The 21985-nt window shown below is 39.9% G+C and overlaps 6 protein-coding genes across 8 annotated transcripts; 2 read left to right on the top strand and 4 right to left on the bottom strand.

Annotated features, from left to right (window-relative positions):
- Positions 1-3054, top strand: LOC144531338 (uncharacterized). Its single transcript, XM_078271422.1, has 2 exons — positions 1-192; positions 2174-3054. The coding sequence occupies exons 1-2, from the start codon at positions 63-65 to the stop codon at positions 2890-2892; spliced, it is 849 nt and encodes a 282-aa protein (XP_078127548.1). The 5' UTR covers positions 1-62; the 3' UTR covers positions 2893-3054.
- A 110-nt stretch (positions 3055-3164) lies between these two features.
- rnf185 (ring finger protein 185) lies at positions 3165-6908 on the bottom strand. Of its 2 annotated transcripts, none has more exons than XM_078271424.1 (6): positions 6301-6908; positions 5389-5407; positions 5155-5267; positions 4963-5017; positions 4435-4552; positions 3165-4340 (listed from the first exon to the last, which is right to left on the bottom strand). In XM_078271424.1, exons 1-6 carry the CDS (start codon positions 6480-6482, stop codon positions 4246-4248), a joined length of 582 nt encoding a protein of 193 aa, XP_078127550.1. In that variant the 5' UTR covers positions 6483-6908; the 3' UTR covers positions 3165-4245. The 2 variants fall into 2 exon arrangements, with proteins under 2 accessions (XP_078127550.1, XP_078127549.1); XM_078271423.1 differs by having other exon boundaries at positions 3165-4343; positions 6301-6906.
- Positions 6909-7897: 989 nt separating this feature from the next.
- Positions 7898-9440, bottom strand: LOC144531230 (chemerin-like receptor 1). The gene is made up of 2 exons (XM_078271254.1): positions 9329-9440; positions 7898-9202 (listed from the first exon to the last, which is right to left on the bottom strand). The coding sequence occupies exon 2, from the start codon at positions 9186-9188 to the stop codon at positions 8187-8189; it is 1002 nt and encodes a 333-aa protein (XP_078127380.1). The 5' UTR covers positions 9189-9202; positions 9329-9440; the 3' UTR covers positions 7898-8186.
- A 2179-nt stretch (positions 9441-11619) lies between these two features.
- On the top strand, positions 11620-14353 carry LOC144530997 (iron-sulfur cluster assembly scaffold protein IscU-like). Its single transcript, XM_078270857.1, has 5 exons — positions 11620-11769; positions 12971-13084; positions 13317-13427; positions 13570-13648; positions 13744-14353. The coding sequence occupies exons 1-5, from the start codon at positions 11668-11670 to the stop codon at positions 13833-13835; spliced, it is 498 nt and encodes a 165-aa protein (XP_078126983.1). The 5' UTR covers positions 11620-11667; the 3' UTR covers positions 13836-14353.
- LOC144530996 (transmembrane protein 119-like) lies at positions 14115-17329 on the bottom strand. Its single transcript, XM_078270856.1, has 2 exons — positions 17025-17329; positions 14115-15629 (listed from the first exon to the last, which is right to left on the bottom strand). Exon 2 carries the CDS (start codon positions 15611-15613, stop codon positions 14789-14791), a length of 825 nt encoding a protein of 274 aa, XP_078126982.1. The 5' UTR covers positions 15614-15629; positions 17025-17329; the 3' UTR covers positions 14115-14788.
- An 87-nt stretch (positions 17330-17416) lies between these two features.
- Positions 17417-21590, bottom strand: selplg (selectin P ligand). 2 transcript variants are annotated; one of them, XM_078270855.1, is made up of 2 exons: positions 21315-21590; positions 17417-20430 (listed from the first exon to the last, which is right to left on the bottom strand). In XM_078270855.1, exon 2 carries the CDS (start codon positions 20420-20422, stop codon positions 19136-19138), a length of 1287 nt encoding a protein of 428 aa, XP_078126981.1. In that variant the 5' UTR covers positions 20423-20430; positions 21315-21590; the 3' UTR covers positions 17417-19135. The 2 variants fall into 2 exon arrangements, with proteins under 2 accessions (XP_078126981.1, XP_078126979.1); XM_078270853.1 differs by lacking the exon at positions 21315-21590 and adding an exon at positions 20961-21268.
- Positions 21591-21985: the final 395 nt, after the last annotated feature.

Raw genomic sequence — 21985 nt, 5'->3', positions numbered from 1 at the left:
GAAAAGGCGGGAGAAGACTGTGCCGCTTCCGCGTCCGCGCAGACACACAACACTGGGGCAAAATGGACGATAAGTTAATATTGGCTGTATTTAATCACCCAGAGCTGTACAATGTCACTTTGCCTAATTACCGCTGCACGGAAAGTCGGATAAATGCTTGGAGAAGCATTAGTACCGTGCTGGGTCTCCCATGTGAGTATTTGATAGTTTTTTTGTTTAACACAACTTTACTGACAGTTATTATTTCCTTAGCCTACGTTATCTTGAACGACTAAACACAGCCATTAGACAGCAGTATGTGTTTCTGGGAGACAGAGTGATTTCACAAATGTCTTGCAGGTATGCTTTTTATTTTATTTATTTTTATCCGCGCGAGTACAGCCGATGGTGTCGATGCAGTCGCGCGCACCGTGCTAGCGGTAGCAGCCGCAGCTCGCATGCTGTAGGCCGCGCTGTACCGAACGGCACGGTCCGGTGTTCTGCCACTGCGCCGCCAGCCGCGCGTCCAACACGGCTCTTGGAGGAGGAAACGTGCAGCGTCGCTGTATTTACCGAGCCGCGTGCTTTTTTCGTCTCGCTCGTTAACGCCGCGAGCTTCAAATAAACTGAAAGCTTGTTGAAGTCTCGTGGAAGCGTCGGCGGCAGCGGACAGAGGCCCCCAACCGGAAATATAATCAGGTGCACGGAGGCATGGCCAATGATGGGGCGGCATGTAACAGAGATAAACTAAAACTGACCTCCAGAGATTGCGTGACAAGACCAAAAAAAAAAAAAGACAATTGTGTGTAACGTTAGCCTCTTTGTGAAACTTTATAAAGACTTATAATTAAAGCCTAATTAACTTATATATTTTTTTCTTGGATAAAGTAGTGTTTTGTCCATTATATAGGCCTACATGCATTAAACATCCCTGGCCCCTTTAGGTACACCTACAATTTAGGCCAATGGATCTTTTTCACAGCAGACATTTTGTCATAGTAGGAAAAGCACAGCTGAAATTGATAACCTTAACGTTGGCTCAGTTCCATCAAGTGTCCCAGTAAGCTATTTCTGTGAGTCAGCATGCACAATACCAGGGCCTCTCCTAAGTGGAATGCAGCCATCATTAATAGTGTTGAATACACCTGTGATTTTCCTACTATGACATGTCAACATGTCTGCCGTGAAAAAGATCTATTTAGGCCTTTAGAAAGATTATAATGTTAGTTTTTGGTAAAACTTTCCAAGAGGTGTTAATAGTAGTCACTGCGTGTATTGTTCCGTCTAAAGCCAAATACCAGAGTATAATCGACACTAGAGCTGAAAGGAGTAGTTGATTGATCGATTGACAGAAGATTAACCAGCAATTTGATAATCAGATAATAATTTCAGTCATTTTCAAGGCAAAATACAAAACATTTCTTGGTTCAGAATGAGAATTTGCTGTTTTTGTTTGTCTTTTTGTCTAGTATATTGAATATGCTTGGGTTTTTGGATCAAAACAAGCAATCTAGATATACCATCTTGGACATCAGGAATGTAATGGAAACTTGTTTGCTCTTTGCTGACATTTATAGACAAAACAATTAATCAAAAGATTTGGCAGTTTAGTAATGACAATAATCATTAGTTGCAGCCATAACCAACACCTCTCTGACTGCCTCAAAAATAAATGATACACTTCACAGATGAACAATTGAAGCGCTATTGCATTCATTTGTCTACTTATGTACAGTAGTCAATTTATTAATATAGACCAAAAGCTATGTAAAAGGTACAGCTGTTATTTTAACCATTCCTGCTGTATTATATCCTAGAGTTTTGTTAACCCAGCAGTACTTTTTAAGCCAAAGACCAAATCTGAAGACCGCTACTACTGACCATCGTCAAATATTAATATTTGTCGGGTGAGGGGAGAAGAGCATGTTTCTTCTCACAAGCCAGTTGTCTGTACCCAGCGAACATCTGTGCAGCAGACTACTTATCTGCACAAAATTTTAGTGAATGTTATTTGATGGAAAATATATTTTAATTCTAGTTTTTAAACCATGTGGTCAAATTTCTTTTCATATGCAGTTCTGGTGGACGTCCAGGTGGCTGACTGCCTCATTGTTGTTGTCAATATTATTTTTCTCATTCCTGTGCAACAACTTTTTATGAGATTTCATGCTCCTTACTTATTTTACTTTTCCAGCTGAGGAGTGTAAAAGAAAATGGAAAAACATGAGAGACAGGTACTTGAAGGAAGTCCGAATGGAGATCAAAAGCAAGAAGCAAGGAGAGATTGTGCAAAGTAGATGGAAATATAGACAGCTTATGAACTTTATCGCACCCTTCACTGGATCAAGAAGTGGCGAGGCAGATATCTGCGGCAGCAATGACGACGATCACGACAATCCTGACAACGAATCTGGCAGTGCCGAGGCAGAAACCACATTGTCTGAGGCAGTCAAGACCAAGCAGTCCGTCATGAAGGTCCCTGTGAGTCAACCTGACCTCAAGTCCCAGGTAGCGTTTGTATCCCAGTATCCTTCAATGTCTCAAGATGCACAGCTGGCCCAGCTGGCTGTTCTGGCTAAGATGCCATCGAGCCCACAGATCACCCCCATCAGCAAAACTGGACGGAAACGGCGCCTGATGCAAGAGTCACTTTCACTGTCGTCTTCTCAAAGTACACCATCCCCTACAAAGTGGCTGGTCAAAGACAATGGCACCCCATTTCCCAACAGGCCACGGGATGAGGATGAACTGTTTCTTTTGAGCTTTGTCCCCGCTCTGAAGCGACTTGCTCCACAGAAGAGGTGCGAGACAAAAATAAAGATCCAGCAGGTTATGTATGAAGCAGAGTTCAACGTTGCACAGCCAGGATCTCAAGAGAAACAGCCGGAGCCAGAGCCAGCAACACAGGACTAGGCCAAACTGACTATTTTTATACTTTATTCTGCTTCCTAAAAACCTCTTCCACAAAATATTTTTATTTTTTTACAGCACAAAGTGGTTGAGTCTGAAGTACATCCTTTTTTAATGTGAAATAATTAACATTGAGGAATAACTAAACATGCAACTATTGAGCAAGTTGTTGAATTTTTTTGGTGTTTCTTGATTTGCATGTTTATTAGATGAGTAAGGCTTATGAGAGAATGAAGCCCTAACAGATTTACACATTAATATGAAAACAAACAAACTATGATTAGCATCTTTATTTACATAGCTTTACTGTCAATAGAGTGAATTCACATTTAGATGGCTGGTTTTAGGTTCAACCATTAACCATCTTCATTTCAGTAATAATTATGTAATCTACAGTATTTTACATTTAATTACAGTGACAAAGCAAAAAAGGCATTTTAGAGAGGAACACTTTCATAAATTAATATTCCAACTGCTTACATGCATTAACATATCTTTTTAAATCACATCTAAAATAAAGAGACAATGTCTAACATTGTTTTGATTCCTCAAAACGTGTATGATTTTGATCATTTTTTGCCAATGAGAAGAATGATTTGTAAGATCAGGTACAGCTGGATTAAAAACAAAAACATTCTTAGCACAGGTGTAAATAATACAATTAATAATTGTACTGCAATAGCTTACTGGGACACTCAAGTAGAACACAGCCATTGTTAATGTTATAATAACACCTGCGCTTTTCCTGCTATGACCAGTCATATCAGTTAATTGTCAATAAAAGCTATCCTTAAATGTTTACACAGATCAAATATAGGCTGAAATGACCATATACAGCATATGGGATTGCAAGTATGAATGGAAAAGTTAATGAGAGTACAGAGTACTGGTGGTCTTATTCTGTTTAGCAGAGTTATCTTTAAATACAGTAATAGTACCAAAACAATACTCGATACAAAAAAAGAGCACCGAGAATGATCTCTTCCACTTTCTCTCACATGAACAACCGCATGTGACTGATTTAAAAAAACTACAGAGACAGACATGTTGTGTCAAGCGGCATGAAGTTTGAAGTTGTTAGCTGATGCAGAACAAGTGTGTTAATGAGTTAAAACATTAGGCAACCAAAGTTATGTCCTTCACATTGAATGTTTTTATCCTGGGGTTAACACAGATACTGTATCCTGATTTTAGAAAAACCTGCCTAATTCAAATCTCACATCGCTTTGTGTCAAGGAGACAAAAGTAACCAGAAAGGCGGCAGAATCACACTGGCGCAAACTCTCATGATGTGCCACAATGTCGCATCTCTGTCAGATCTTTTGAGTTAGCCCAAGATGTTGTCTTTCCATGCATTTATGCAATCAGCAGCCAAAACATAATCACCAGAGCGACAAACAGGAAGAGTCGAGACAGAAACTGTTCATCCATGTGCTGTGGTGTCCCAGGGGCTGCTGTTTGGGAAATTGTTTAATAGAGGTTATTTGATATGTTGTTGATAAAAGACACAGAGTTGTCATGGTAAAGTGTGTAAAACATAAATACCTGGAGGAGGTCTGCCATCGTTGATGTTAAATGCTGTAGCAAAAATACCAAATGGAAAGGCACCGATTCCAAATGACATTTGGAAACCTCCATCTCCAAAGCCAAACCCTTGAAAGCCCTGTGAAACATATATTTCATAATTAACATGAAGACGTGTGTGGATTCTCTTAATGTCTAGCCATATATTCAAAATATCTGAGGTACAGTTTAACATACAGTAAGTGCGATGTGACGCAACAGCCAGTGCAATTTATGATCATTCTCAAGAGACGTCTCTACACCTCAGCGCTTAGCATCTAATAGATCCCAGTGGGAAATGTTCTTTTGTTAATGGATAAAACACAGGTTTACACTACCAAACCTACATCCTATGTAATGGTTTCATCATAAATGCATGTTACTCAGCAGCTGACACTGAAAAAGCTATCCAACGTGTTTGGAATCAAGAAAGTATTGATCTGGCAACAAATAATGCAACCCTATATACTTTTTCATTACAATGCAAGTATACTTCTACAAAGTACTTACACCGCGGTTTTCTGGCTCAGGCCTCTGCCCTTGTGGTCGAGGGGGTGTTCTTTCTCTATAAAACAAAAACACATTTTGTAAAAGCCATGATTACATTGATTTGCACAGTTTATACCTTTATAACGGTTTAGAAGTTATATATTGTGTTAATTCATTAAGAGTCAGCCTGAGCTGTAACACAAAAGTACCAACCTGGGGTCTTGATGGCCAGTGCTTCCCCGTCCATATAAGGGGATTACTTTGTCTCGGCTGATGCCCGCTTTACACACTGGACACACTTGTCTGTTGGGTCTGGTCTCCAACCACTGCATAAAGACAAAGATTCTAAGGACCTGACTTTCTGCATCAGTTATATACCATCAATAATGCATTGTCTTTGGCATTTGAAAATAGTGAAAAAGGAGAAAACAAAGAGTTTCAGCTTACCTGATGCAAGCAAGGCCAACTGATCAAGAGGAGGTGCAAAGGAAAATGAGAGTTGACAGGGAAGGGGTTTAATTAGTAAAACATGATAGCCTTCCCAGAACAACCTGGCCGTACAAAAAATGCAACATTTACTGAAAAAAATGACATCCAAATAAAAACCATCACTTCACAAGTGAAAGTTGAGGGGTGAGCTCAGCTACTAAAGAAGAAAACGGATTTCTGTTTTGGGATTTAACTTCTCTTTGAAAATAAATAACTAAAATGGCTGATAGACCAAATGCTAACCTGTCCTGATGGACAGAAGTTGGCTAGGGGTATATGTGAAGGGGTGGACCTGGCTACAGAGGCTGGCAAGTTTTTATGGAACTGACCAAGATGTTACACTAGCAGTTGTAGCTATGCAATATTAACACACTAATTATTAAATAATGCTATTTCTTTTAAGTCATAACATTGTTTTATTCTAGAAAATTACTTGTTTGTTTTCTGAAGCAAATGTCAAACAATATTGTTATGCTTTTGTTTTTGTAAATCTCTTAAATTAAGTGCACAACAGGTTCTGCTTTACAGAAATGCCTTTTGGATCAACACTCTTTTACACCATTACTGCACATGACCAGATGTCAGCAACAACTGATGATGGTTGTTGTTAGTTACAAAATGTTGACTTTCAAAACGGATATTGGCCAGTCCATCTCTTGTTCAATAATATGAAAAGTTAGCCTTGATGCCAGCCGAACTTAGCCCCACCCACAACATTCGAGGTCTGACTAGAATCTGAGTATGACCATGTCAGGCTAATGAAAAGTAAGAGTTACCTGAATCTGGCCGTGATACCTTGGCCGAGGTGGGTTTATAGTGCAAAACTGTAAACGTGTCACAGGCACTAACGTTAACTTAGCTAGTTCTTACCAGAAAAGGTGTCCACACAGGCTGATCACTGCATCCTTGGCGGTGTCCAGGCATATATTACACTCGAAAGTGCTGTCCTGGTTGCCACTGTCGGTCGCTGTCGAGCTGCTGGATCCGGGACTTGGGTTTTCAGTGGCCGCAGTAGAGCCAGGAGCTGGAGGGGGGGGGGCAGCGGTGGCCATTTACAGATAAATCCGCTCAGCAAGAGGGTACAGGTGGAATGACTCTGCTGGCACACAGTGTTTCAAAATAAGTACATAGGGGGACCCAGTAGATGACGGTTTGTAGCTAGCAAAGAGGATAAGACGAGAGACTGAGCTTAGTACAAACAACTCGACCGACTGCTAGCTAACGTGAGCTCCCATCTAGTGTCGTTAAGTAGTTGCTATCGTTAGCAAGCGAAGAAGAAAACAGACAGTTTTACCGCCTGACAAAGCAACGAACAACAGATACAGCAGCGGTAATCCAAAGTTTGGTTCCAAACGTGATTTTCTCACTAAAAAACAAAACTTGTCTCGAGAAGTTGAGAAATATCCTGACATCTGGTTGCATCACACGTCCGTAGCGCTACGTACGTTAACCGATCCTGGGGGCAGCCAAGGAATTTCCGTAGACGGGCTTTGGGGCAGCCAATCATAGACAGTTAAAGAAGGCAGGGGGCGTGGCTACGAGTCTGTTTCTTCTTCTTGGTTGGCGAACCACGATGCATTGGTGCTTTACCGCCACCAACTGGTATCTCTGTGAGTTTTTGAAATAAATGCATTCTTTCTATATATAACATGTTCTACTGTTTCTTCTTGCCCACAGTAATCACATCTATTGTGTTTACCTATTTTAAATAGTGTACTGTTTAGTCCAGTGTGTCCAAATAGGTCTTGATATTGTTTCATCTCTCCTGTTCCTTCCTGAACACCTTATTTCTCCCACTTTTCCTTTTTACTCTGTAAAACTATCGTCCTTTCCTCTTTTCCTCCCATTGCTTTTGTCACCTTTCCTTCAATATCTGTTTAATAATGCTCTTGACTTCTATTTTACAAACGAACTAACGAACTAATGAACTAACTAACTAGCGAACTAACGAACTCACGAACGAATTAACGAACTAACGAACTAACGAACGAACGAACTAACGAACGAACTAACGAACTAACGAACGAACGAACGAACTAACTAACAATGTAATTATTTTTGTAGCCTCCTTTGCAACCTTATCTGCCATTTCAATAACTTTGATACCAATATGCGCCAGTATCCATAACAATATTGATGTTTGTTGTACTTCTATCAAAACCTCTGGTCTGAATGAGTGTGCTAAACCAGCTAGTGATGAGCTGGAGTCTGAACAAATGATTGCTCTTAATGGTCTTGTATCCTCTATCCACTCTTCCTATCCTTGTTCTTTTTTTCTAATAATGTCAGTACTGTAGCATCAGGGAGTAAGAAGGTATTGCTGGAACAAAAAAGCTCCGCAAACATTTTTAACATTCACAGTCAGCTCAACCAAATTATAATATATCGTTAATTATTAATTTAATACAATTCAAAATACTTTATTCGTCCTGCAAAGGGCAATTTGAAGCAAACTGATATGCAAACATAACAACACACAAGCAATTTATTCAGAATCATAAAACAATACATATCATTTTTTTTAAAAGTTGAAAGACAATAATTAATGCCAGTGGCTAATTCATAGCTGACCAACAACACTGTGTCATGCAAATTTGATGTTGTGTAAAAATTGAGATTTTATCATCATTATAAAAAACACATCTAAGGTAAAACATGCCATGATATATGATTTTGTCAATATCACCCAGCTCTATAATCATCTTCTGTACTGTGAAATACTCCTTGTCATTGATGGCAAAGGTTTTAACTTGATTTCAGATCATTTCCATTGACTTAGACTTTGAGTGACCTGTACGGAAATCCTCTGCCATTGCCTCCTCTATCCTTGATGTCAAAGACCGCTTTAGGATTTGTTTAAAGTCATTACCAATGAACACATAGAGAACTGGTGATATAAAGCTGTTTGCTGCAGCCAGGGTGGCCCCCACCTTCAAGCCAGTTGTAAGTACTTCCAGGCTGTGATTTGTCAAGTCTGACTCTAAAAGAACAAAGCTATGATAGGGGACCCAGCACAAGAAAAATGACAAGATGAGTGCCGCCATGATTTTGTAAGGCTTTGTTGACTTGATAGTCAAACTTCTCAGCTTCACACAGAGCACTGAGCTGCAGAACAAAATCATTAGGAAGGGAATCAGGAACCCAAAGACGAATCGAGTCAGAACCACTGCCTTGTGTCTGGAATGGTTCACGTAACTGGTGTGGCACTGAGTGACTGAGCCGTGGACTGTGGTTTGTCTGAAGATCAGCGAGGGCAACGTTAGGAGTGCAGAAAGGACCCACATGAAGACAACAACTCCAAATGCTTTTCGCACTGTCCGGTGGTTATGTGACCACACAGGAAATGAAATCATTAAACAGCGATCAGCGCTGATCAGAACCAACAGAAACACACAGCTGTACATGTTGAGAAACAGGGCTGAGGAGGTGAGCTTGCACAAGAACAGTCCAAAAGGCCAGTGTGAGGTGATCATGTAGAACACTTCCAGGGGCAAGAAGGCACAGAACAAAAAGTCTGAAATGGCCAGACTGATGTACCAGGTGGTGATGACTGTTCTTTTCATTTTCCATCCACAAATCCAGATCACTAATGAATTTCCTCCAAGGCCAATAACAGATATAATGATATTGACCATCGCTAGAACATGATGCAAAGAAGACTGAGAACTATTGAAAGGCAGTATTCCAGTTGGGGTGTTGTTGTCCTTGGTGTCATTGTCTGCAGTGTAATCGTCATAGTCAACATAATCCACAGCCATGCTGGTTACTTTTCCTAAAATATGTAGCACAGATTCTTTATTTATACAAAGATAAACATATATGATTATGACAGTTCATAATTTTATCAAGAAACTATTTATATATAAGTTTATTATATAAAATGTACTCAAGTACTCACGCTATGTCTCGACGGAGAAGAAATCACTTGAAAGTGCCTTTCGTCCCTTGTTGCTAAATGCAACTTCTCACTTCTCTTCTGGGCGGTGTTACTGACGGAAAAAAAAAACCATATAAGAATCTGACCTCCTCTCACTTACGCATTTTATGTTTATGGGTGAGGCAATTTTCCACTGTTTAAGTGGGTTCACATAGTCACAGAGGTCAAAATAATTTAAATAAATAAATGTAAATGTAATATTATATGGGTATTTCAAGTCTTACAACAGCCTTTAAGTAAACTGTTGCAATATCACAAAGGAGATCCCCTTTTCACAACCCTTCAAAGTGAAGAAACCACCAGCTCACAGTCCTTGACCAAGGGGTGTGTGTGCCCATATTATTTTACCAGAAGTGCAAATGTTTGCAAAAACTTATAGGTCAAGGGTGACTTCCTTGTTTGTCACTCAAAGGAAATGATTTAGCTTTTTTGGACTATAGATCTGCAGTAAGAAAGATAAAATGTCAAAGATACATCATGAACACCATTCTGAAAATCCCACATTACTACAAAATATACATAGAAATCACAATTAGAAGTCAATTTTTAATTTCAATTCAGTCAGCGTTAACCATTCTCAAAATGTACAAACACACTCCTATTCATTATGGTGTAACATGACAACTTTTGGTAGAACTACCAATGTCTCAATTGTGCTTGTCCTGCTTGCTTTTTAAACCAAAGTGTTACTTTGTGAAGATAAACAATTATAATCTGTCCATCAGAATTCACTTAAGAAAGGACATTAAGATTATATTTATCACTAATGATAATAGCACTGTACCTCTTTGTTTTATCTTTGATAACATCATATTAAAAGATTCAAAACAACCAGAACTTGGAGTCTTTTAGATGATTAGGTAGCCAGTAGAACCAGTAGGGGGATTGTATGAAACACTTTGTCCTACATTTTTATGTATGAAAAGTTCTACATAAATAAAGTCTGATTGATTCATTTGTTTCATATGATATTTTAGTGGTGGTGGAAGAATAATTCAGATCCTTTACTTAGGTAAAAGTATCCTAAAAATACCACAATGTACAACATACTAAATTGCAAGTAAAAGCCCTGCATTCTCAGTTTGACTTATATAAAATGCAGAATTTTTAGCACTGAAATATACTTAAGTATCAGAAGTAAAAATACTCATGCAGAAAGACCCCTTTTATACTCTGATATCATTATGTATGCAGTGTTATTGTGTTGTTATTACGACTGATGCATTCATGTGTAAGTCTTTGAATATAGCAGCCATGAAAGTAAAAATGGAAAGTAAATTACAAGTAGCCTACCTCAAAATTGTAGCCTACTTGAGTAAATGTAGCCTACTTAGGCTACACGCATCGTGTAATGCGTGTGCAGGTTAATTAAAGATGAATACCCAAAACTATTTCATCAGCAGGCAAGAGTTTTATTCCATTCACAACTTTATTTTGTCTTTGATGGCGATACAGGTTAACAACGTTAACTACCTCAAACAGGTGTTAACACTCTGACGCTTTTGATGCTTATGCCGTCATCAGCAGCGTGCCCGGCTATCGTGCGCGCAACCACACCTGTAGCTGCAGCACCTTACAATAGTGAAAAGTAACGTACAGTACATCTAACCGAGCACTGTACTTAGCACCATTTAAGGTATTTGTACTACCTAAATATTTAAACTGTGTAGCCTACTGCTTAAAACACTTGAAGAGGTCACCTTGAACCCAGGAAACAAACATTTTATAGCCTAAACTACTAGTAAAAAAAGAGTAGCTTTTTTTCTCCGTTTCTTTATTTACACAATTTTAAAAAGTACAATAGGCCTATAATTTACACGGAAATATAAAGGAGAATTGCCTAAAAACCATCCAGGGGCTTGAAAAGGTGCATTCTCCAGGCAGAAAATTTCACTTTAATATACACAATGTGTAGCCTATGTATCTACACATCTAGAACACTGATTCATATTACATGCAATTAGGCCTACACAAACACCATCATTAACAGATTAAGGGCATACATTTATGTGGCATGGCCTAGAGTCTTTACCAGACAAGAAAGACAAAGTATAGTAATTAAAAGTATCGTTAGTGGCAGCACTTCTTGAAATAAAATAATTTAAAATTGGGTTAATGAAAATTCACCACGGATGTTGTAAGAACAGAGACGAAGGAGAAAGGCATTGGATGCACACTTAGGTAAACTGGACATGCGCAGATGTGATTCGTTTTAGCTCCTCCCTTGAGAGTGACGTATGGATTTGAGGCTTCAATATGCTTTCCTCTTTTAAACTGCGCCATTCCCTTTGACTGTCAACATGGCGAGTACCGTTGCAAACAAGTGTCTAAGTCCTCTGGCTTTCCTGACCAGGAGGTTATCTGCTCCGGAGTTCATCACTCAGTGCTGCTATCACCAGAAGGTAAAACACGTACTTTGTTATAGCTATACTAAAGAAGGCCGAGTCACGGTGTGCTAGCTACTGTTTGGCTAGCTAATGTTTACAAATATTACCATTATCTGTGAATAAGAGCATCGTGAGTAGGTATGGTAACAGTTGTTACATGGCTCAGGTAATTAGATGGAGCAGTACATGGATCATGTACAAACACCATGTTACATCAGTCTGCTGTCATATGAGTTGTATATCACAAAAAGGGGAGTATGACAGAAAGAGATAATATATGAAACGCCAGCACGGTAACTAACATTAGTTTTACCATTATTTGTTTGTTTCATGTTAGCTTGTCAGTCAATTGAAGACGTCACTAATCTGCCCAGCTTTAATACTTGAATCACATCCGATTAATACGCTTTGTCAGTATGGTAAAGGAGCACAGACCTGTAAATGTTATGTTATATAACTACCTGTGGAAGAACTGTATACTTTTTCGATGAAGCATCTTTCAACTAGCCTTTACACAACAGCTCTATTCAGATATGTCATTGTGTGATGTGACGTAGTTGCAACATGGAGACACATGGTCAATAATGATATATTCAAATTAACTTAGTTTATGCTGGTAAACATGAATGGTTTTCTCTTTAATGTTTGGATGATTTAAAACAGAATATACCTTTTTAATGAATGCCTGGGGCGTACTTGGCTTTAAATAAGACATCCCATTTGGCAAAACGGTTATGTATCGTCTATCCTTTAAAGATGTACAGCTGTAAAATCATAAAAAAAGATTTCTTAAAGCTAATTTCAATCTAGACCATAACATTTTGTTGTGAATATATGCATAACTCATTTTGGAGAACAAACAAGCACAAACATATCAAATTTGTGTATTAAATGTAGTCCTTGTAGGATATTTTGTAATACAAGGTCAGATATTGTTTACGCGAGAGTGACTCAGCAGAAAGCAGGATGCAGCAGTTGATTTAGTTGACAATGAAATCCGGTCCTAATCTGTTTATTTTAATGTGTCTTACGTAATGGGGCAAACTTGTAATTGTATAACGGTGATACTCAAGATTCTTTGAACAAAAAGCCTCCCAGGATGCTACTGTTGTTTTACTTCCATCATTTATTTCAGTATTGTGGAATACTCTCAACAACTTGATAAAAAACAAATTCAATGTGTTTTTTGTTTTTTTTCTTTCTTTTCTCTCTGAAGGTGGTGGATCATTATGAGAACCCAAGAAATGTGGGCACATTGGACAAACACTCCAAGAATGTTGGGACTGGCCTGGTGGGCGCTCCAGCCTGTGGAGATGTAATGAAGCTCCAGGTATGTTTGGCACTAAGCATGGGTGGATTACATCCTTTTTTTTATATAGCTATTAAGAATAAAATATATTAACACAGTTTAAAGTACTTATGGCAGCATTTCCCCTGTATTTTGCATATTACATGAACAGTAGTGGGAACAGTTATTTTAATCCAGTGGTTAAAGTTTTAAGAATGGTAGTTCTTTCCCTTCTAGCATTTGACTAAAACTCTAAAAACCTTCATTTTGACAGATTGAGGTGGATGACCAGGGGAAGATTGTGGATGCCAGGTTTAAAACTTTTGGCTGCGGCTCTGCTATTGCCTCCAGCTCTTTGGCCACTGAGTGGGTGAAGGGCAAATCTGTGAGTGAACACATTCACTTCTTTCTCTGGCCCCATGGAGTGTGTCATGTATTGCTTTTCATAGTCTTATTAATTCTGCTCATGTCTTATCTTTGACTGGAAAGGTTTTTGTGGTCCTGGACCAATGTTCTTTTCTTATCAGGTGGATGAAGCTTTGACAATAAGGAACACTGACATTGCCAAAGAGCTCTGTCTTCCACCTGTTAAACTGCACTGCTCCAGTAAGTTTTCAGTACATTTGTCTAATGATGTTATTCCTTTCCAAACTGCACCACACGTGTATGTATATTTAATATATCGAATTGCTTCTCACCAGTGCTTGCAGAGGATGCGATCAAGGCTGCCTTGGCTGACTATCGCCTCAAGCAACAGGACGACCAGCAGGAGGCAGTCAGAGCCAGCATTTAAACAGAGCCCTCACTCTGAGCTGGGCGCCACTGTTTGCTTCCTGCTGTCTAGAAGAGAAGTAGCAGAAGTCCAGCATCCTCACTTTCCTGCAGTATTGATGAGGCACACCTAACACGTTGATGACCAGTACCCCATTGTCAACCCTCTGTAGCAGTGTAACACCAGGATTTCTGTATTAGTCTGTGGTCCTCCAACCCTGCACACTGTACCTTTTTTAGCCTGTCACATAAACGCACAATGTAAGCGCTGTTGGTACAAAAAGAGGCTTATTTTTAGAGATTGTGTTTAAATTTTAAGATTTTGTGCTTGGGGAGTGTTTAGTTTGAAAGAAGGTGTGATGGTGATAATAATTAAAGCTAAGAGCTGTAGTCTATCTACACCCTAAGCACTGACCTTTTGATATGCAATTAAGCAAAGTGGCTTGAAACAATGAAAGGGTCCATTGGTTTAAGTGTAATTTATGATTATTTAGTAATGCTTCCTTGACAGTCTGCAATAAAAGTATCCTGAAACCAAAACTATTCTCAGGCATTGGTTTTCTATTATTGACTAATCTTAAACATGCAAATACTTATCTGTAAAACATTGTCAGTACTTAGTGTTTTGCACAGCAGGACAAAGTATTTGGGATGATTGTTTTAGGAATTAAACACTGAGCAAGATGTCCTTAAACAACACAAAGCACCCTATAAAAAGAAATCAGTTTTGTACCAGAAGTTAATGACGTTACTCTATGAAAGATGTTTATAATATGGCATGAAATATATATCCAGTCAGAGCAAACCAACAGGCTGCTACAATATTACAAAAAAAACCCAACACTGATTGGAATTTAGCAACCTTTCTTTTCCCTTGATACACGTGTAGACATTTTTGTAAGCTTACTAGACAAATTGCCACTCATGGATTCAAAGTGTAAAAAGAAATACATTCAGGTCAGTGTTCAGAATAGATTAGAAGGCAGTTTTATCTCCCGCAATCAGCTGAAGTGTAGCGGAGTCATTGTGAATGTGCAGAGAGGAGGGCCTGAGACTCCTGCCAGTTAAAGGCTCCTGTAAATTAGCTTCCTCTGGAGGATTCAGCTCAGGGCTTCCTGCTGCTTCTTCACTTTCAGAAAACTCACACAGCTCCTTTTCCTCAGGGAGACTTGGTAGCTGCTGGTCCAGGATTCTGCCATCTGGTTGAGAGCTGTCCTCAGGACTGTGGTCTGCTACTTTCTGACTGGGGTCACCTCCCTCTGCAGCATCAACACATTTATTTGGTGTGCGCAGCCTCTTGGTAGCCCTCATAATGTCTGCCTGGAGCTGCTTGTGAGAGTCCACTGGCTCACTTTCCTGCTCGGGAGTGTGTTTTTCTGGCACTTCATTAAAGAGTTTAGCACCTCCATTTTTGTCCCTGTGGTCTACATACATTTTTGAGGGGTAAGAGGAAGGATAGTAGGCATTGACTTTGCGCCTGCGGCTCATGATAATTGACCCACAGATAATAAGGAAGAGCAGAAGGATGAAAGAGCCTGCAACAAGGATAAGGAGCATGTTCTCCTCCAGAAAGTCCACAACTTGATTCAGAAAGTCCGTTTCCACATGGGTGAGGCCAACAGGTGTGGTTTGGTACTCAGAGGAAAGGTTGCTGGTGGGCAGAGAGGAAGTAAAGTTACTGAGTTCTTCCTCGTCTGTACTTCCTTCTAGAAAACTGTAAAAGGGTAGTGGTGTGGCCAAGCTGCTGCTGATGCAGAAGACCACACACAGACCAATTAGACGAAGGGCCATTGGGAGCATGGTTTCCCCTCAGGATCTGTAAATAACAGTAAACGTCAGTAACTGAAATGTCAGTGCCATATGTGAAGACAGTGTGCGCCTCTCCTGTTGCATTACATTTGAGTCACAGAGCTAAGCATCTGTTTTTCTGAAAAATAAATACCTGGTGATCTTTAAAAAAAACAAAAAAACACCACTGTTCTGAAGGTATTTCCTGAAACCCTTAAAGACTCTCCTAAACATCTGGATGAAACTAAATCATAAGTAGGTTTTATTATCAGTTAAAACACTTTTTTTTATTGTGCTGCGGACAGAATATTCCCTCATCCAGTTGGACAGAAGACACTTGGAGGATTCAGAACAGCAGCAGGTGTTGTTAAAGGACCTTCTGGTTTCGGCAAAACACATGCTTAGCTCTGTAACCCGAATGGAATACAAACTGGGCCTAATACAGTACACAGTTATGTTGAGAAGCAATGATCCATTTGGTAAAAACATACATGTAAACTGCATCAAACCTCCAATATTGTATACTGTACATTTCTGCAAGTTCACTTGATTGTACTAAAAAAAACAAAAAAATCATCCTTCATTAGTTAAACACATTGGCTTTATTCCAGCTTGAACTTCCAACTCATTGAGATGAAATGAGTCTACTGAACACACATGGTGCAGAAACCCAAAGTACAGAGTTAAAATGTTTAGTAAGAGCATATTTTCCTACCCCTTGTGGTATTGGCAGATATCTTAGGGCAAATAAAACCAAAACTATTTGCATGGCTAGATACCACAACGGGTATATGGGATAATCTGTTTTTTTCTTCCAATTTGGATGAACTGACCCTTTAAACACTGCTTTAGTTATTTATTTGGAACACAATCAGCTCTCTGCTCGGTCTGTGTCAACTGGCAGCAGCTCCCACACTTTTATTCCTATTCTGCTACATCTGTGTGCAAGCTGGGCCAAATGAGGCTCCTCTCTCATCTGGAAAAAGGCTGGGATTTGTCATAATTAATCACACACTCAACCCTGGTCCAAATATACATGGCCACACATGCCTGCAGACACATAAACATATGCACATAAGGCAGTCATATGCACACACATGGAATTAATCTATACTCAGCAGATTTTTTTTAATTAAATGGAAAGAAAGTACTATGACCTAGTCCTCGGTCCACTTTAATGTCTATGTGACGGCCCAGAGCCTGTTGCCTTGTGCCTTTGTACTGTTGTCTTTGTTGTGCACTTGCAAGTCTGTGGCTGACTTTAATAGTCTTACTTCCTGAGGCTGGATGGTGCTCTGAAGGCATCACGATGCTGTCACATCAGCCACTTCAAATTGACATGTAAACTAACATCAAGAAACCCCCAATGCCTTGAGTGTGCAACAATTAAAAAAAAAAAACTCTGAAAAAACATTCTACTCACCATCCACTGCAGCAGAAATGTCTCTGTTGGAATCGCCTCTGATGGAGGATACGTGAAACCAGTCTGGAAAAAGTGAACTGAGAGAGAGAGAGAGCACAGTAGAGAGTTGCAAATGCTTGGCGAGCCACGCTACTTCTGCAGTTTCAGATTTCAGGCTGGAGGTTTGTCTGAATAGTGCAAAAAACGATGCCCTTAACCATGAGGACAAATCCCTCCTTCTGCCTCTCCAGTGTTCTCCTCCCCCTTCAGCTTCCCAGAGAGTGTCTGAGCTCTCTGGCCTGCACACAGATTGTTCTTGTTAGGTAGAGGTTTGTAAAGTGCTGTGGGGGCAGGGACCCTCTCCTCCACTCTCCTGTGTGGCTAACTGATGTGCAAGGCTATGACAACACTGGTGGGATGAAAAAACAACAACTTTATTACTATAAAAAACACACAAACCAACCCTCAAACAACATCATTGATAACATGTGTTCACTTTAAAAATATTTCTCCATGATTTCTGCAGAAGGAGCCTCTCATTGACAGTCTGGCCTTTCCTTCAACCTCAGCCTCTGACACTGATGACTAACAGCAGGCTTGCTGGGGCAAAATGAGTCAGAGAGCAGCTTGTAAGAGTGACCAGCTAATACAGGAAGAGGTTAATGTTTCCTGTCAGGAGAAGGGGGATTTTTCTCCAGAAACAAGCAATTAAACTCACACATTGTGTGTGACCACTTTAGGGAGAGAGTTTGACTGCGTACGAGTGAGCCCTACAAGTTGTTGTGTATGTGTGCAAATGCATTTTTGGCAACTCTACTGTGTTTGAGATCAGTCAAGACAAGTCCAGCTTTATATGGTCATTAGGAGCGTGAGATTAAGTGTCCTGCATCCTTCAGGTTTACATTCATCTCAGCTCTGTTGATAGTCCCCAGTGTCTGTTTCAGTTGCACATAGCTCAACATGAAAAAAGAAATAGGCATTCAGGGCTCTGTTTCCTTTTCGCAGGAAGGAAAGTGAATATGAAATCCAGTCCAGCATAGAAAAAAAAGCCTTTTATAAAGCCTGTCATAAATAAGGGAACTGACTTAGTCCACAGGGTTTTATAATGACTGTTTATTATTTGGAGACACGTAAGGACATTGAGCACCTTTAGAAACAGAGCTGTCTTGTATTCACAGCTTTCATGTTGAACATTTGCAGCACAAAGTTTATCTGAGTTAGTGTTCTTATTTTAAATCTCAGAGGGAACAGATATCCATTTGAAAAACTTTGGTAAACCCTTATGTTACAGGTTCGTAAAGTGTAATCATTTTCAATTGATTTCTGAGAAAGGTGTTGGCACCTATTATGGGCAAAATCCAGAATGTTTTCAACTGGTTAATGACCAAATAGTGTATTCTAATGAAATGCTATGTTAGTGTAACCAAGACTGTGGTTAAATGGAGTAGTTCTTTCAAAGAAATTCCTCTGGAAATAAGCACACAACCAACTAAACTAACTGTCTCTGAACTTTGTCTCCATTTCCCCTAAAATTAGTACCAAGTAACAAAAAATATTAGGCAGTGACAGACCTGTAAAATAAAGTGTTACCAAACTGTTAAATAAGATATAGTTTAATAAATTATCACAATACAGAAGCTGCTAATCTACACTCACATAAACAGTCACATACAGTTAATCATTAATCAAATTACAGCATTCATAAAATGAAGCCACAGTGCTACCTGAATAGCACTGAAGAACAGTAATCCCCAGACAAAACAAACCTTCCTGTCGCTGAGTGAAATACCATCAGGGCTCAGGAAGTGCAAAGAAAAAATTCTTAGTTCACTTTCCTCATCCCGACTTAAAGTCTCTTGTGGAGGGCAAGTGTAAAATTATGCAAAAAGTCTTAACTCCTGCCTAAAATACACATTAGATGTCCTGATGCCAGATATGGTTAAAGCAACATGAACATGAAACAGTAACTGTTTTGTTTGTGGTTTCTATGTCTCTTCCTCCACAGGAATAGGGTGTGCAGCCAAGCCAAACCACCAACATCAAACGGGAAGCACAAGTTTATTCAAACAGCAACTGTTTCCACATCAATGACATCAGATGGATCAGTCTGATGACAATAATGATAATTCCATCTAAACAAAGCGGTCATTTTCTGGAAGGAAGCTGCTGAGAGTAAGGTTATCTCCTCCGTCCTCATCGCTGTCTGCACCACCGTGGATCACCAGGACTCCGTTAGTGACTGGATTGTGTTGTCTTGAGTGGGTGTAATTCCTCTCAGGCAGCAGGGCTGAGATACACATCATCTCTGTGGCCGGCTGAGATGTCTTCTTGACTTTGTACTTCCTTGTTGAAAGCTTGGTGCAGAGGATGATGGTAGAGACAATGAAGACAGTGGCCAACGCGGCCAAGGAGGCGATGGCGATGAGGCAGTTCTTCACCACGCCTCGGGTGGAGCAGGGTTGGGCCTCGGTGCTGAGTGGGCTCTTTGAGACTTTACGAGGTGCTGTTGTAGTTGCCCGATTGGATTTGGTGGTCGGGATTGGCAACCTCTTGGACACACGAGGGATCAAGATTCCTGCAGGACTGGTGGAGACATTGGTGGTGGAGACATTGGTCGTGGGGATGGGAGACTCGGTTGTGAATGAGATGTTTGGGGGTTCAGCGGTAGAGCTCGACCCTGTTGTGAAGATGGGTATTTTTGTCACAGAAATGGGCTGAGACGTAGACAAAAGCTCAGTGCTGGTGGTGGATGTCTCACTTGCTGTGGGGTCAAACACATGTGCTGCCTCAGAGGTGGGGTTAGCTATTGTTATGGCTGTAGTAGAAGGTGAGGGACTGCTGAGGGTCTGGGTGAAGACTGGAGACGGAGAAGAATTAGCAGGAGAGGTGGTGGAAGATAACTTGGACATAACTTCAGGCTTAGTGGTGGATGCTGCAGAAGCTGTTGCAGGAGCAGTCGTGTCTGTAGAAGTGCTGGGTGATTGTTCCTCTGTAGGTTTGGCTGTCTCTGAGATCGTCGTGTTGTTGGAAGGATGCGTTGCACCTGCAGTTGTGGTCACTGCTGTGGAGATATGAAGCAATGGTGGACCTGAGCTGCTTGTAGTTGTTGCCACAGTTTTCATGGCAACCAAACCAGATGTGCTGTCATTTGAGCTGTCACTTCTGTCAGTGACGATTGCCTCTTTTGTTTCCACTGTGGGTGAGACAGTAGTCTCTGCTGGTGCAGCAACACTTATCTTTGCAGGTTTCTGAGTTTCAGGGTGAAGTACATATGAGCTACTTATGAGCTTTGTGGTTGTCTTGTCTGGTTCAGCAGTTGAGTTGGTATTTGGGATGAAAGCACTCATGGACTCCATAGCAAACAAAACAGATATCCCCCAAAGCAGAGCCAGATTCATCTTCATGCTGAGTAGCCCCATTGTTGTTTCTGAAATGTAAGTAAAGATTCAAATTACAGGCTGCAATGCAAGAGTTGTAGTAGAAAGACACAAACACATGGGGAAAGAGAAGTCATGTCTGCTAGTGATATCTTATGATGAAACAGTCATGAGTCTTTCACCACACCCACTGCTACATTTTCACAGGAAAAAAGAAAGAACTACTGCATTTTTAGAGTATATCTGAACCTTTCTTAAAAAGAAGTCTACACAAACAGAATCCCCATTTAAAGTATTTTCTTATATGTGATCGGTTTAAACAGCAGCAGAGGTTTCAACATCAGATGTTCTGTAACTTTTGAAGTGTTGTCAAAGTGAAGAATACATTATGAAGGAGACAACGTAGATAAATCAACCTCCTTTGTGAGAGAATCCTAATAGAAGATCACATTTTTAGAGAGCAGGTAGTACACTTTTTAACACTATTACATTAAAGAAAACTGTAGATCCCAAAAGCAGAAACATATAACCAAAACAAAGATCGTAAATGTGTCCTCAGAAACACCTGTCAGTGTCTTACCTTGCTGCTGGTGAAGCACAGGGATGGACGTGCAAATAAAATCTGATAAAAGTTTAGTTAATTTCAGTGTCTCTGGGGGAACATCCTTTGAGCTCTGACATGCTGACTATAGCACTGCTTGAAAGAAGAAACAGGAAATGTTCACACTCACACCTTTTTTTTTAAACCAGCTCTATATAACATTTTCAGAAAAGTCAGATACAGACACTTCCCTAAGAAACGCATAGCTTTAGGTTGCATCAACGAGGAAGTAAAATGTATCAGAACTTGTTTTTTTGAATTCCCTACATAGGCTCAGCTACCATATTTTGAGATCTCTTAATCTATTCATTGACAAAAGAAGATGTGTCTTACCTCATTGATGGAAAGTTGGGAAGAGCTTAGGTGTTTGTGTTTGCTCTGCATCTACTGATGTTCTGACAGCTACTTTATATAAAGTAGCAGGAAGTACTCAGTTCTGTGAACAGAGGTTTCTCACATGTCACCTTCTGTCTAAGATTTACAGCTACATGTCATGTGTGTAAAAACCAACCAACCATTTGTGTGGTGGTTTGGTGCCTGATTTGGTGCCCTGGCTTTAAAGACTGATTTGCAACAACTGTCAAAATACAAAGCTTGGACTCACACTTTTGTACCCTGTGAGGAAATAGAAATGTTCTTCTAGTGTGTAAATCATACTGGTGACTTCCTGTGCTGCTGAGTAATACTAGGATGCGGTTGTAAAAAAAAAACATGAAGATAAACTTCTATTTGTTTTTAGCGTTTTGAACGTTGCCATGCTGTGAAAAAGAACACATGGTACAGAGCATCAAGCACAGAAGAGGGTCACTGCCTTGCTCTCACCAGTGGTGGAAAGTAGTTACTCAAGTACAGTTAGTAGACATTTTGGATACTTAACTTGAGTATTTCTATTTCATGCTACTTCTAATCCACTACATTTTGTTCGACAGCTACAGTCATTTTTTACTTTTTAAATTAAGATTTTACATAAAAAAGACACATGATGAGCTTAAAAAGTACAATTA

This window comes from Sander vitreus, chromosome 16 (assembly GCF_031162955.1).
Source record: "Sander vitreus isolate 19-12246 chromosome 16, sanVit1, whole genome shotgun sequence".
NCBI classification, from domain to species: domain Eukaryota; kingdom Metazoa; phylum Chordata; class Actinopteri; order Perciformes; family Percidae; genus Sander; species Sander vitreus.
The sequence above is the reverse complement of the archived record's forward strand: the minus strand, read 5'-3'. Positions and strand labels throughout refer to the sequence as shown.